Source organism: Metarhizium album, assembly GCF_000804445.1.
Source record: "Metarhizium album ARSEF 1941 chromosome Unknown scaffold_6, whole genome shotgun sequence".
Lineage (NCBI taxonomy): Eukaryota > Fungi > Ascomycota > Sordariomycetes > Hypocreales > Clavicipitaceae > Metarhizium > Metarhizium album.
In genome coordinates, this window is record NW_024467580.1 from 1,165,786 (window position 1) to 1,180,318 (window position 14,533).

Consider the following 14,533-nt stretch of genomic DNA (forward strand, 5'->3'; position numbering starts at 1 on the left):
CTCGGGACTGTCAGATCCGTAATTAGCAAGTCGAGAATAGCAATCGACACCTCTCCCCGACATGCATCAGCAGTGTGCCAAGCTTCTGGCCAGCACGGTAGCACGGAAAGCAGAGTCCCAAACCACGGAAATGCGAAGAAGACCCAAAGTTCGAGATGCGAGCTTTTGTGGGAAGAAGTGGGAATCTGGCAACAAGCAAGTCGAGGATGTCGCCCAAAGCAGCTTAGTCAGGAGCCGGAGCCTGCGGCTCGCACAAGTGAGACAAGGCGAAAGCCAGCAGCAGCACCCAGGATTCCAGACCCACGAGCTGCCCCACTAAAAAGTTTCGCGGCTCAACTCTTCAACTCGTCGGACTTCTGGATCCCAGGTCCTGGCCCAAGGCTCAACTCGACATCGGAAGTTTTCTTCAATCAACTTCATTAAATCCGCCGCACCTTCAAAGCACCGGCGTGATGGCTGCTTCGACTACCCTGCCGGCGCTGCTGGCTTCTTTGACTCAGTCATTGTCATTGACGCAAGAGGCGACTCCGAAAATTGCCGCCATCCATCACCCCAGGGATGGTATTTCGCTGCTCGACGTAAAGAACGAGTTGCTCCTCTCATACCTGCAAAATCTCGTTTTCCTAATCCTCCTCAAACTCCGCAATCTGAAATCCGAATCCCAAAGCAGCACCCAGCTGGACGAGCCGGTTCGAGCCAAACTTGTCGAGTTGCGCCTGTACCTCGAGAAGGGCGCCAGGCCACTCGAGGAAAAGTTAAAGTTCTCCATCGAACGCTTCCTGCGAACGGCGCAAGACGCCCAGCGACAGGAAAGAGAAAAAGAACAACAATCCAAAGCCAAGGACAAAAGTAATGCAGATGACGACGGGTCTGCGTCCGGCTCCGCATCCAACTACAGCCAAGAGTCTGACCCGGACAGCGAACCAGATGATCGGCCACAAGCTCGGAAAGGCAACATGGGGCCAGCGCCCAACATTGCAGCCATGGTCGATGAGATTCCCACTAGCCGTGGCGGACGGGAGGAAGGACCACCGGGCGTCTACCGTCCGCCGAGGCGAGACCGCGTTCTCATGGAATCGTCACGGCCTCACGAAAAGACTCAACGCAGAGCTCACAAGTCACACACAATGGAAGAGTTCGTCAATGATGAACTCGCCACTGCTCCCGTGGCCGAGCCCAGCATCGGCACAACTATCGTCCAGGGCGGTCGGAAGATGAAAACTGCCTCAGAGCGCAAGGAAGAGGACGAGCGTCGCGAATACGAAGAAACAAACTTCACCCGTCTTCCCAAGGAGAGCAAGAAGGAACGCGCCAAGAAGGCCCGCGCAGCCGGTCGCAGCGGTCGCATGCAGTTTGGTGGCGAGGAGTGGCACAGCTTGGGTGAGGGCGTTGATCGGATCGACCGCTTGACCAAACGCAAGGGGCCTCCTGGTGGCGGAGTACGTGAGATGCTCGAGAAGAGCAGGAAGCGTGGTTTCGATACGTCGGATGGCCCAAGGGGGAGTGGTCGCAGCGCGGAGATGGGTGAGCGGTTTCAGAAGAAGGCCAGGATGCTGCAGGCTGGTCGGAGAGATAGAGGCAAGAACAGGTAGACTGACCCAAAGGAGCATAATTTGGAAGTCCTTCGCGACATCCAATGCCTTAATACATTGTGCCTTGGCAATACGCCACACGTCTTCCGCAAAACATCTTCTCTGCAAGTCTCAAACCTGTATATATAGAGGCAAATCCACAAGCCAAGCCCGCAACGCTTCTCCGCCAGATGTTTCTCATTGTTCGCCATTGACAGATTTCCCATGTGCCTATGGTTTGGCATATGATGCGAATCACCTCCCAGTCATACTTTCCTGTCGTCTCTCTTTCCTCGGGTGACTAGTCGGGATTTTCGATATTCCAGGATGGATTGCGCTAGAAGCGTCTCGGTAAAATTGCCGTTTCTGGAGGTGATACCCGTAAGTCTCATCTGGTTTGGAGTGCAAGCACGCCTGACCGGATCAAAACAAGGCCTGAAAGTGATGGCACGGTGTATCCAGAAGCGTGTGGCCAAATTCAATGTTGTTTTCAAGGTATTTCGATGCGTGTCTCGGCGGACGGGCTGTGTAAGCTGCTAATGCGTGCAACTTCCCAGTTCCGCCATTGTTGCCTCACAAGACATGATTCAAAGGTCTTCAACCTTACCAACGGCTTACCTCATGGATCACCACGATATTGTCGGAGCGATTGAGCAAGATCTAGACAAGCGGCTGCGGAACGGACAGATCCGACTGCATAGATGACTGGAGTAAACGTAAGCTGGAAATCTACGGGACGGTTGCGACAAAAAAGAGCAGAGAAAGGAAAGGAAATCATATGGATCCTTTTCTCTATCGCCTCGCTGCAAATAGTTATATTTTTTACATGATACGCTGTGGTGATGTTCATTGCTTCCAATGCCGTAGGACATGATAAACACCTTGTTCTGGCAGCTAATTTGGTCTTTCTTATAGTTCCCAAGTTTTAAGAGGTAGGTATCTTGCCGTCTCCCCGTTTCCTTTTAACGGTCCCATTGGGTTCATTGCCGAGGAAATTCAAAACTCGTCTTTTCACCACGCAAGTACCGTATCGAACCGTATCGAGGCGTAGAACAAGCCCCTTCAAGTCTCTGGACAGCTGTGCGAGAAGCGAGTACCACGATCCTTGGCCTTTGAGGGTCATTTTGCGAAGACTGACTTCTTTTAAGGTGTACCGGTGGCGAGAAAGAAACCTGTATAAATCTTGCTCTCGTATTGCAAACATAGAACATTCTAGGACCTGTATATGCGGCATAAACAACTCGCTGGACAGCTCTCGAACTGCCACATGGTCGCCGAAACAGGCAAAGTCAATGCTGCAACGCAAAAGCCGCGGAAACGTGTTGACGAGCTTGACGATACTCCCCCCCCACCAGGTATTTGCGCAAGGGAGTCCCTCCAGGCGTAGTGACGTGATGTGGGCCAGCTGGAGCCCCAACTCCTGGGAAACAATTGTTGTGGTCTCCAAGTTGGCTTGACGCTCAGAGAGGGCAGTGAATATCTCTACCCTAACGCTTTGCGGAACATCGTATTTAAAACTGGTTCCTACTTCTGTAATTACCCCCGGATTTCTGGAAACTGCAAGCAGTAGAGCATTCCAAAGTCTCAAGCTGAATACGGGGTTACCGTGAGGAAAGTCCATCATCAAAGGTGTTCCGCTCTGCTGGGCTAGCTCTTTCGCTCCCCAACCTGCACGATCTGTAAGAACAATACGAGCGCAATTTGGAAGGCCGTTCAAGGCTTTTGATAGATATTTGGCGACGACTCCAGTGTCCAGGAGCTGGTACTGGCTGGCACAGCGTTTGTGATGCTGAGGCGTCGTGTGGTTGGGCAGCTGCGACAAGAATGCTTCGCACAAATCGTCGATGACGGCTAAAGTCTGCATCTTACATATCGTCTCAAGAAAATTCGATTTACCACCTCTCAAATATGTGAAAGCATCAACGTAATTTGGCAAGCGCATGGTGCTGACTTCGACTTCGCGCACTGACGAAGCAAGACGAGGATTATGTGTAATTTCGTAAAGATGCCGCAAGCTCTCGATCGATATGACCACACCACGCTTCCGAAAGTATCTGCGCCCGAATATACTCAGAGTTCCAGCACGCAATCTTTGGCAGCTGAGGCGGACGTTGCAAAGGGTTTCGAGCGGTAGATGAGTGGCGAGACAGTCGAGGACAGCCTGAGGAGCGTCGTCCAAGAGCACCATGATGGCGAGCTGCAGGAATGTATGGCCTATGACAAAGAGAAATTAACGCAGTTTGAAGAAAAAAACGAGGGAGACGTGTCTGGCGACAGAACGCACCGACATTGTGATTAGGGGAAGGAGAGTGTGTCGTTCCACGGATACAAATTATTCTCATACATCAACCCTAACCCTCGGAAGGTGCGGCCAACCTCCATCGCTTCGTACAGCGCAGGTAGAGTCGTCGAACGGATTGCGTTTGGCATTTCCTGAGTTTGTCTTAGTTGGAAGACCTCTGACCAAGTAACCCAAGCGCGACATGCCCAGTAAGAATGCCGCAATCAATGGCTAGAATTGAGCAGGTGGAGGAGTAAAAGAGAATCAAAACGTGGTCATCGCCAAGCCAGTCACCAGCTGTGATAAGATAAGAGCTTTGCCGGCGCTACAATTTTCCACACCCCACTCACGTTTTGCATCGGAGTCGGAGTCGCAGCTTTCACACCTTTTGGAACCGCCCCATTTCGTTCGGAGCAGACGACATCTCCCCTGCCGAGAGCAATATTTCTACACGACCAACAAAAGACTACCGGATAGCCACTCAACATGAGCAAGTTCGACGAGATGGACGTGGACAATGATGCCGAAGACGACGATCCCATAACCGCCAGCTACCCCGTCTTCCTGAACCCTGCCCTCCCCCTCGGGCGCCGCCTCCTCATCCTGCAGCAGCCCAACCGTACAGATGACACGCCGCGGCCGCCGCCCACCGAACTCCGTCTGAAGGCGCACTCGGGCATGGTCGAGGTCGACGTGCCTCTGGACAACACGACCGCCTACGACCGTGAGAAGGGTTTGAAATGGGGCCGCGTTCTTCAGTCATCCATGGCGTCAAAGAACGGCGGCAGTCACGGTCTAGCAGGTGGATTTGGCTTCGGCGCAGTACCGCAAAGAGGCAAGAAGAAAGGCGAGTCGGACGACGACGAGTACATGGACTGGAACGAGGCCGTTCGCCAGGACATGGTGTTGAGGACCCAGACCCTGGGAGGACAGTACCCTGACACGGACGAAGTCCAGTACATGGTTGGGGTATTCCAAGGCAGTGTGTCGCTACTCAGTTTTAGTTCCAACTCAACCTGCCCGCTAACGCGTACTGCTAGAAAACCTCCATCTCACGCCCGTCTCTTCCCTCGTTCATCTCAGACCGCAGCTCCACCACCTCGACGCAGCCACTCAACAAGAACGCAGCGCCTCCGCCTCTGCGTCCAAGGAAGCAGCAGGATCTTCGTCAACCGCCGCGCGCGCCATTCACATGACAATCAAGAACACCGCCGATGGCGACGCAGTCACAACAGAAACCATGGCAGATAGGTTACGCTTCGTGCAGACCGAAAACTGGCGAAAGATGAGGTATACGGACGAGAATGAAGAGGCCGCATGGGAAGTATACAACGAGAGTCTGTTTCTGTACCCCAAGGCTGGGGGCAGCAAGGCCGCCGGCGAGAGTGAGACGAAAGAGAAAGAACCAGCGGAAACAGGTATGGAGGAATTGGCGCCCAAGCTCGGGGCCAAGTGGAACACCAAGCAAATGTTGGAGGCTGTCAGTGGTATTCAGAAACCTGATGCGAAACCAGAGCCGGAGATCAAGCCTGAACCAAAGGGTAAGCAAGCGGTCGGAGATCGAGGGACACCCAAAGGGAAACCACGGGGTGGTGCAGCTCCCGCTGCTACGAAAAGGACCAGTAGAGCAAGGGCACCATCGAAAACAGCAATCACTATTGACTAAGGATTGCTTTATGGACTGTCGATAATGAAGGCGAGTCATGTGCATGGACACGGCGCAAGGTGTTTACGATGTTGGTCTCATGTATACTTCAGGGATATAGAAATGTTTGTCTTCGCATGGATAATTCAAAGCTTGATTAACGCATGCCAGGAACGCTGCCACTCCAACCCTTCCCCATGCTCGTGATGTTGGAGGCAGCCTGAGTCTGCGCCCCTGACACGCCATGCCAAAATTACCATAATTATCATCCCCCATTTCGTATTGTACAAAATGATTTTGGTGAGCAAAAGAAAAGGAATCGATAGAAGGCAAAAATAGTCAACATAGTCGCAAGCCACCTATGTAAAAATGGTCGTCTCCCAGCCCCTTCCATCCTATCAATCCTCCTGGTACACTCACGGTAATGCTCCCACGAATCGGCACGGCATCTTCTTCTTACATGGCACAATCGCTTCACATCGTAAAGATTCCCAAAAACAAAAGCCAGCCCAAATTTGCCCGATGGAACTCCCCGGCAGAATGACAAAGCAGTGAATATATGCAAATATAGGTGTTGCCCCCGCTTTTCGTTCTTCATTTTTTCCGAAGATGCATTGTTAGTCGCATGATAGCATGTTGGATCTTATTGCAGTAACTCTACATCCAAGCCAATGGATCGCATGAAGAGGTTGACACTGCCAAGTCGCTCCGCAGCCATGGTAGGCGGTAGAGTCTTGGACATGGACACGGTGTCCAGGACGCGGTCTTTTACGGCGAGCACAAGTCGTGTCTGCTGATCTTGGGTGGCACTAACACCCATAGCCGCAAGCAATTGCCAGACATAAACATCGATTCCGGCATTAACGCTGCCGGGGAATATGTGTGGTAGCGAAGGCTCTAACTTGCTGAACAAAATTTCGAATGTTTGGTCCCTGTCAAGGAGTTAGTACGGCATGTCAGCAGTGACAACAATGTAAGCGTCTTACCATTTCTCCCACTGCTCAGGATTTCCAGCACCCGTCTGCTTCAAAAGCACGGCACGGCTGAGAATCAACGTAAGCATCGAGACACCGATTCTCGTTCTGGCAATGAGATCCACATTTAGCTTCGTAGCGATGAGGTGCAGGACACCATCGACGATATCCAAGCCGGTTTCATTAAAGTATTGCATCAATGAAGGCATGACAGTTGAGATGAACAGTTCAATATTCTCGCGCATGCGGGAGTTGAGGTCTGTTTCGCCACTTGTGATGACGGCACCTTGGACGACATCAAGTTGGTCGAGGTGATAAATGATCATAGTCAATATCGTCGTTCGCTGCTCGAAAGTGAGGTGGGGGAAGATGCGAGGAACCGCCTTCTTTCCCTTGGCGCACGACAAGAAAGCGATGAAGGGATGGGGGACCGTAGCACCAATCGGCTCGTGCACCTTCAACTCCGTCCAAAGCTTTGCATTATAGGCGTCCAACGTCGTAGTCCATTGCTGATGCTGTTCTTCCAGCTCTACTTCAGGGGTGTGGCCCATTGGCGGAGGGACAAGCCGAATGTGGTCTTCAATTTTCATCAAGATGTCATAGACCTTCTCGACATTCCGCAGAATCCGCTTGCGATCAAGTACAGTCTCCTGGTGGGGAGACTTCTTACCGTTGCTTGGACGAAGAGTCTCACTCTCAGCGCGCTTGATGTTGAGCAGCGGCTTTGGGGTCTTGGCATTGCTGAAAGAAATCTTGCCTAAACTACCGGCAATAACGAGCTGGGGGTTTTTAGGTTTGTTCTTTGCGGCTTCAACAGCTCGTTGAACCTGTTGCTCCATCCGCTGGATGTGATTCTCGGCGGGTCTACCATGACGGCGCATTCCGCCATGACGACTTCCAGTCTGGAATAGATAGGTCTGCGCAAAGTTGCTCAAAGGTTGGCTCGGGTTCTGCCGTTGGCCGGCGCGAATATGGCTGTAGACTTGGTAGTAAAAGTCTTCGGAAATAAAAGAATCGGAGCCTTCCACGGGGTTTCCAGTAGCGGAGACAAGTTGTTGCAACTGAATTCGGGTGATGAAGTTCTTATCCTGGGGTGTCATAAGTCCGTTATCTTTGGATAAAAGCCAGATCTTGTGGTTTCGTTTGGCACGCTTAGTTTCTTGATCCAGAAACGCAACCTTCTCGCCCTCGGACATTTGCAAGATCTGGGGATGAGCCTGCAGTTGCGCCAAGCCAGGAATGGAGCCCTGCGAACGATGGCCACGAGGACCAGGCGGTGCGGCCTCTCCAGAGAGACGGTTGGGATTCTGTAAAATCTGCGTGGGCTGCACGGGCGGTGCCTGCTGACGGGACTGTAGTTGAGGTGGCGTAGGCAACTGCTCTGATGGCCTGGTCTGCATGCTCTGAGGGCGTTGCAATATTGTGACCGGCGGTCCGTGGACGGGATGACCCTGCTGTTGTTGGTGCTGCGCAGCCTGTTGGCTCGTAGTATATTCCGCGGCCTGACCTTGCTGATAGATGGCAGGGTCAGACAGGGTAATCTGCGGCTGAGTCTGTTTCGGTACCTGGGCTCTCATAGAAGCCTCGACTTCTTCGAGGCTCAATACTTTTCGGCTGGCTGAAGCGGATGGCGGCTGGGCAGCGGACTGCGAGGTTTTTGCCGTGGACTTAGCTGGCCCGATTCCCCAAATACTCTGGTCAACATGCAGATCTGGGAGGGGTTCTGCCTCCTTATACTTTTCATATCCACTTCGGACAGGTTTTTGTGTTGACTGGGTTGGATAGTACGAGCTTGTCTGCGAGGAGCTGGGCTGTGGCTGCGGCTGGGGGGCTGTTGCTCTGGAAGCAGGCTGTTGGCGATTGAATCGAAGATGTTCCTCCTCAATAGCATCGGCAACTTTGGCAGTCTGTCCGAAAAAGTCAAAGTCCTTTCCAACGTTGCCTGCGACAGCAGACTCGCCACCAAATGTATCATCATTGAAGACATCATCAGTTTCATCGAGTTGATCTCCAAGCCCATCGTATGTGTCCTCAAAGTCAAGCGCATCATCCTGGTCGCCACGTCCTGAAAGACCAGCAAAAGGGTCGTGAGCTTGCGAAAAACCCGGAGCGGCTGTGTTGTGGCCACGGGGCCCGGTGTCAAAACCGAAGAATGACATTTTGTATGAATGATATCGAACCACAAAGGCGGGGAAAATCAACGGATGGAAGGACTGCTCACGAGTGTTAGTAAAAATTTGAGATGAACATCACAGAAGCTCTGCGTTCTCAAGCTGGTGAACATGACCTCGGCCTGCACGAGCTGTTCAGATCGCTTGTCAGGCTTCACAACACCGCCTATTTAGCCTGCTTGCGCTGATTTTGTCGTATAGTGCGCCTAGTCACGACGCCGAACGCTTGCAACAAATTGGCCATGACGGGGATGACAACAGTATGCATAGCTCGAAATGTAGATGGGAGCTTACCACTAGAATGACACAAAGTTCGCGAGGGTTTCCAAGTCGCACAAATCTATCATGGTGTCTTCCAGGGCGGAATCGACGTAATCAGAATCGGAGCACGTAGCTCAAGCGCCGGCGGGGACGGGACAGCGTCGACTGTAGCCCTGAGATTGCTGGCAAGCTTCAAAGGGTCGCAGCTAGAGCCAGCGCCGGCAGCAGAAAGAAAGCGCCGAGACAAGCTGTGTGGTGAAGCTTGCGAGGAGATGAGTGAGAGAGAAGGCGAAGAGAGGGAGGACCCGCGCTTCCACAACTCCCCACTACGGCTCCGAAAGCAGCAGCCCGTCGTCGGGGCCAAGTCACGTGCGGAAGCGGGTCTGCTTGTTCACGTCGGTGATCATCACCATCACCATCACATCTCCATCACCATCATTGAGTAGTCATCATCATTGTCGTCATCATGGGATACTACATATACCACGTTCAAGTCGGCTTGAAGATTGTCTGCGCCAACGATTTTACTTCGAGAGATGCACAACTTAGGCCGGACGTAATCTGAGGCCTTGACTCTGACGCATAGAGCAAACTATCTCCAGTGCTGCAATAGATCGAGCTCTTGTGATCGCGTCTGACCCTGTCTAGATTACATGGACGGTGACTGAAGCTTGAATTTCTTGGAATTGCCCAGCATCCGCGCCTTCCACGCCGCCAATCTACGTTGGCTGGTCAAGCAAACGCGGTTAGCCCTCTATCGTCTGTGCATCAAACCAGCACAATCGTGTGGCAACATATATAACCTCTCTGAGACAAATGTGATGTGGAAGCTTTGCGCTGGCAACATTTGCGTGGCAATGGAATTAGTCCCATGAAAAGCGACTGGCAATTTTTCAGGGACTAAGCGATAATCGTCTTTCACACCACCTCGACGGTGGTGAGTCAATCCAGACTGGGAGTGGAAGTCTTCCATTAATAGTCTTGCATTATAGGGCGTGTCATACAATACAACACAGATTATAAATCCTGCAACACGCAGTTCAAGAGGCCGGCTACATATACGATAAACACGATACAAAAAAAAGTCTGTCGACAACGACAATGACAACTAGGCCGCGTTATCCTGATAGTATGCCTGAGCCCCTGTTTGAGTCTTGCTCTCATGATAAGTTCGCTCCGCCAGAGCCGCGACAGCTCTTTCTTTGACAGCGTCGGTTGCAAAGACAATGTCGATTTCCTCCAACGTCTTGCCGCTCGTCTTCACCCGTGTCAGCAAGGTCCGTCTTGTTCGTTTTCGCATTAAAAAGCTCACCTCGGGACACATAAAATACACAAATGCTATAGCCAACGCGCAGGAGAAAATCTGCCAAATCCATATTCTCCAGCCGACGCTCGCAATAGCATACCCACCGCCAAAAACTGTGACAAAGGAGAATACCCATTCTCCGAATGCACCTGCGGCACCGCCGACGTGTCGGTAGTTGAGTGGCGCAATCTAGAGTTATTTCATCTCAGTAAAAAATCGCTTCAAGATTAATCGGCCATCTCGGAGGGGAAAAGAGGCGGCCCATACTGACCTCGGATGCATACAGCCAAGGAATACCAATCCAGCCGTACCCGAAGGAACACATGAACAGAATGACTGCTGCTACTCCTGTCCACTGCGTTACCAGTGTTCGATTTGGTACCGCAATCATGACAACAAAGATGAGCATGAAAACTGTGCAGGCTATCGCGGTTGTCAAAAGAATGGTCCTGCGTCCAAAGCGTTCAATGGTGCTCGGCAGCACATATGTTCCAAAGGCATAAATGGTCATCATGACTGCAGCTAAGAGCTGTGAGAGGAAGCTTGACAAGCCAACTTGAGAAAAGATGAGAGTGCTATAGTAGACCATCATGTTGATTCCTAAGACACATCAGAACCTTGTCCACGTTACAGACGGCGCATCTCAAGTCTGGACTATACAAACCCATCATCTGCTTGAGCGACAGGATTAGAAAGGCGATGCGAATACGCCGCCCAACACGAAGCTCACTGGTATCCCAAACAAGAAGAGAGAGGTCGAACTTGGTCACTTCTTGTGTTTCGAGCCGGATGGAGGCCTGGATCTCTTCTTTTTGCGCCTGGACCTTGGGATGGTTGAGTGGCAAAGCGTGGAGTCGTGAGAGAACATTGTCGCCCTGCTCGTCTCGACCTGTAGAGTAGTACCAGCGAGGGGTATCTGGAAGCATCAACATGCCAAGTAACGATATAATGGCAAAAATTGCCTGTAGTCCAATCGGGAATCGCTAGACACGAGCCATTAGCTAACACGTCTCCCAGGAGAACGCCAAGCTTATTACCCAGGACAGCTGGTTGTCCATTCGCGTAAATCCAAAGGCCACCCAGTACGCCAGAGCGATACCTGATATGAGAACTGCGCATTGTATCGCTATTTCCGGGCCGCGTTGTTTCGGATTGATGCTCATTTCGGCCTTGGAGTGTGCAAATCAGTATGATATCAGTATGACATGACGCCAGAACGGTTGACGTTGGCTTACCATGTACGTTGGCACGGTGCAAGAGATGAACTTGGACAAGGGTCAGAGCAGTCAGACATCGTCAAGTCGCGAGCGAAGAGTTTCATGGCATACTCCAAGGCCAAATCCCTGAGACGAATCAGTGGCGCACTTCTTGGAGGACATGCTGAGAGGACGGATGCTCACCCCAATAACACGCCCTACAATGATTTGCGATACCGACCAAGTAGATGCTTGCAGCGCGGGACCGATGATGGCACAGACGTTGCCGATGATGATGCAATATCGACGCCCAAATACGTTGCCGACAGCCATGACAGTCAGCGAACCAACCGCCGCGGCCAGAGTGTATGAGGCGGCAACCATGGGGATGACATATGTGCTTGTCGGATACTACGAGAGGAAACGATCAGAACCCTGGATATGGCGACAATGCTACACGTATCAAATCAACAAGGTTGGACAAACTTGGAGGGCCCGTAGATACGCATCTGTATGTTGAACTCCCCCAAGAACTCCCGAGTCGTATCCAAACATACAAAAGGCCTAAACATGCGTGTGTGGTTGATCAGCCTTGGGTTTCCTTGCATGTAGCCCTCCACGAGTACCGCGTCACGCAGAACGACATGTACCACTGCGGGATTGTGCTTACAATGGCAGAAGAAGCGCTCATCATGCGATACAGTGTCGGGCCCTCGATTGACTCGAGCCCGGCCATGTTTGCTTGCCGAAGTTGTGTCTTGTGCGTCCCGGAAAACTATTGCGTCAACGTGAACACGGAGAGACATGTCGCGAGAGAGACTCATATCCATCGAGCGCGGTCCAGCATGAAGGAGTTTATAGCCACGGGATGACACGCCTCATCTGATCTCCCCGTGGTGATTCAGACTCATCCACGTCAAGCCACGCAGTTTCCCCACGGGGGCGGCTTGAGGCCAAGCCATGCGAGATCCAAAAGCCAATCCGTATCGAGGTGTTAACCAAATCGAGTATTCGAGACGACCTGCCGGGAAATGTCTAGTAGACGTCTTTCGAGTTTCGGATTTGTAAGCCATTTCTTTGATTCCAAAGCTGCCCAATTGCCACCGGTTTCAAATTGAGACTTGGGCCGGCACACTTTGCAGGGGGCACCCTTTTCTTCAACAACTTCCGGACGTCGTCTTCGGTTTCTATCTTCCCTCGCCATCATTTTCCAACTACAACACGGCAAAGCAAGACAACTCACGATGCCCCAGACAAAGATCCTAGTCCTCGGCGCCACGGGCTACATGTGAGAAACCCTTCATCTCGTGGCCAACAAACAAGCATATGAGAGAACCACAAGGAAAGACAGCGACAGCAGAAACTGACAAATGCACAGTGGTGGCAGCGTCCTCACCGAGATGCAAAAATCCAAAAATGCCTCCGATTACTCCATCTCGGCGCTTGTCAGGAAAGCCGAGCAGGCCGCTGGGCTCAGGAACCTTGCCGTTAGCCCCATTGTCTTCGAGGGCCTTGACGACTTGCTTCTTGTCAAACAGGCAGCAAGCCAAAACGACATTGTCATCAATGCAGCCTCGGCCAGCCACGACAAGGCCGCCGTGGCCATCATCCAGGGGCTGGCCGAGAGGAAACGAGCCACGGGGCAGGCAGTCAGCTACATCCATACCTCGGGGACTTCCATCCTCTCCGATCGTCCAGTCTCCGGAAAGGAAGTCGATCTCTCTGTCTACTCAGATAAAGATACCGATATATACAAGTACGAGACGGCGCGCGTTCATTACAGCCAACGTGCCACGGACATAGCCGTGGTTGAAGCCGGAGAGCAGCTCGGCGTCCCAACTTATATCGTCGTTCCGCCAACCATCTACGGTGAAGGAAGCGGCCCCTTCTCCACCATATCCCAGCAGGTTCCGAATCTCGTGCGAGAGGCCATGAGGCGGAAGCAGGCCGTTGTCATCGGAGCCGGGAGCGGCATCTGGAACCACGTCCACATCCTCGACCTTGCCCCCCTGTACACGCTTATTCTCCAAGGAATCCTGTCGAATGAGCAGGAGATCCCCCACGGCAGAAAGGGCTTCTTCTTTGCGGAAACTGGCGAGCATACCTGGTTGGAAGTCTCTCAGGGCATTGCAAACGCTTGCTTTGCCCGGGATCTGTGCAGCACGACCGAGGTCAAGTCGATTGGGCTTGCGGAGGCGGCTTCCATTATCGGCGGCAGTGAGGAGCTTGTTGAGATTGTACTGGCCAGCAAGTAGGTTGCTCTCCTGATTTACTCCCAGCCTTTCTCCATCGCGTAAATCGGCATTTGCTAACCTGGCGACGTAGCTCCAGGTCTCGTGCTGATTTGGGTAGGGAGCTCGGATGGAAACCTGCCAGGGACAATGCAGACTTCCGCGAGCATTTTGACCAAGTAGTGGAAGCCGTGGCTGCCCAGGGGCCTCTTGTTACGCTCGCTGCCTTGGTTGGCATCTAGGCGGAAGGAAGCGGTGCAATTATAACTGGCAGTATGGTTCCTATTCTCAAAACAGTTCCGTTGACCATATTGCTCCAAAGCATGCCAGGCACAGAAAATGAATAGCTGCGTAACTTTGGGGTCTTATCTTGGGTCTTTTGTCGGTCTGCAGAGCGCATGTGGCAGAACATGTCAAACTCTTGATCCAAGTTTCGACAACACTTGCACAAGTTCAGATGTCCTCCTCTAATTGCACTCTGCAAGGCACTGCGCGACTACGTACTACCAGGGGAATCATGCCGAGTGTACTGTTCAAAAGTAGCTGTAGATGCGAGCTCCGAAACACGACATTCGGGATGAGGCTCGCACGCTTGTCGTGAGACGGGCTCAGGCTCTGCAATGGGCATTGTCTCGGCCGCCACGGCTCTGTAACAAGTTTAGAAGACTTGACGGGCCAAATTGGAGCATGGATCAAAGGCATCGCTAGCTGGCTTCGTCACTGCGTTTGATCGCTGCTTCGGATCGATGTCCGTGTTTGGAAACAATCAAGACCGAGACTCGTATTTGCCTTTGCGCAGAACTCAGCCACCACCATGTCGGACTGTACGTACCTTGGTGCTCCACGAGACAAAGTTAACAATAGATGTCATCTCATCAACAGGCGTGGTTACAGGCG

General features: G+C 52.2%; 6 protein-coding genes across 6 annotated transcripts; 3 read left to right on the top strand and 3 right to left on the bottom strand.

The window, feature by feature from the left end:
• Positions 1–452: 452 nt before the first annotated feature.
• On the top strand, positions 453–1,592 carry MAM_03451 (Sas10/Utp3/C1D; the record flags this gene model as incomplete). Its single annotated transcript, XM_040822250.1, has 1 exon — positions 453–1,592. The coding sequence occupies one exon, from the start codon at positions 453–455 to the stop codon at positions 1,590–1,592; it is 1,140 nt and encodes a 379-aa protein (XP_040680055.1).
• Positions 1,593–2,496: 904 nt separating this feature from the next.
• Positions 2,497–3,759, bottom strand: MAM_03452 (uncharacterized protein; the record flags this gene model as incomplete). The annotated part of the gene is made up of 1 exon (XM_040822251.1): positions 2,497–3,759. The coding sequence occupies one exon, from the start codon at positions 3,757–3,759 to the stop codon at positions 2,497–2,499; it is 1,263 nt and encodes a 420-aa protein (XP_040680056.1).
• Positions 3,760–4,338: 579 nt separating this feature from the next.
• On the top strand, positions 4,339–5,518 carry MAM_03453 (DNA-directed RNA polymerase III complex subunit Rpc37; the record flags this gene model as incomplete). Its single annotated transcript, XM_040822252.1, has 2 exons — positions 4,339–4,834; positions 4,893–5,518. The coding sequence occupies 2 exons, from the start codon at positions 4,339–4,341 to the stop codon at positions 5,516–5,518; spliced, it is 1,122 nt and encodes a 373-aa protein (XP_040680057.1).
• Positions 5,519–6,140: 622 nt separating this feature from the next.
• On the bottom strand, positions 6,141–8,630 carry MAM_03454 (topoisomerase II-associated protein PAT1; the record flags this gene model as incomplete). Its single annotated transcript, XM_040822253.1, has 2 exons — positions 6,141–6,429; positions 6,484–8,630. The coding sequence occupies 2 exons, from the start codon at positions 8,628–8,630 to the stop codon at positions 6,141–6,143; spliced, it is 2,436 nt and encodes an 811-aa protein (XP_040680058.1).
• Positions 8,631–10,011: 1,381 nt separating this feature from the next.
• Positions 10,012–11,789, bottom strand: MAM_03455 (General substrate transporter; the record flags this gene model as incomplete). The annotated part of the gene is made up of 7 exons (XM_040822254.1): positions 10,012–10,161; positions 10,216–10,398; positions 10,481–10,809; positions 10,874–11,192; positions 11,247–11,378; positions 11,445–11,474; positions 11,538–11,789. 7 exons carry the CDS (start codon positions 11,787–11,789, stop codon positions 10,012–10,014), a joined length of 1,395 nt encoding a protein of 464 aa, XP_040680059.1.
• An 860-nt stretch (positions 11,790–12,649) lies between these two features.
• On the top strand, positions 12,650–13,878 carry MAM_03456 (NAD dependent epimerase/dehydratase family protein; the record flags this gene model as incomplete). Its single annotated transcript, XM_040822255.1, has 3 exons — positions 12,650–12,693; positions 12,784–13,656; positions 13,731–13,878. The coding sequence occupies 3 exons, from the start codon at positions 12,650–12,652 to the stop codon at positions 13,876–13,878; spliced, it is 1,065 nt and encodes a 354-aa protein (XP_040680060.1).
• Positions 13,879–14,533: the final 655 nt, after the last annotated feature.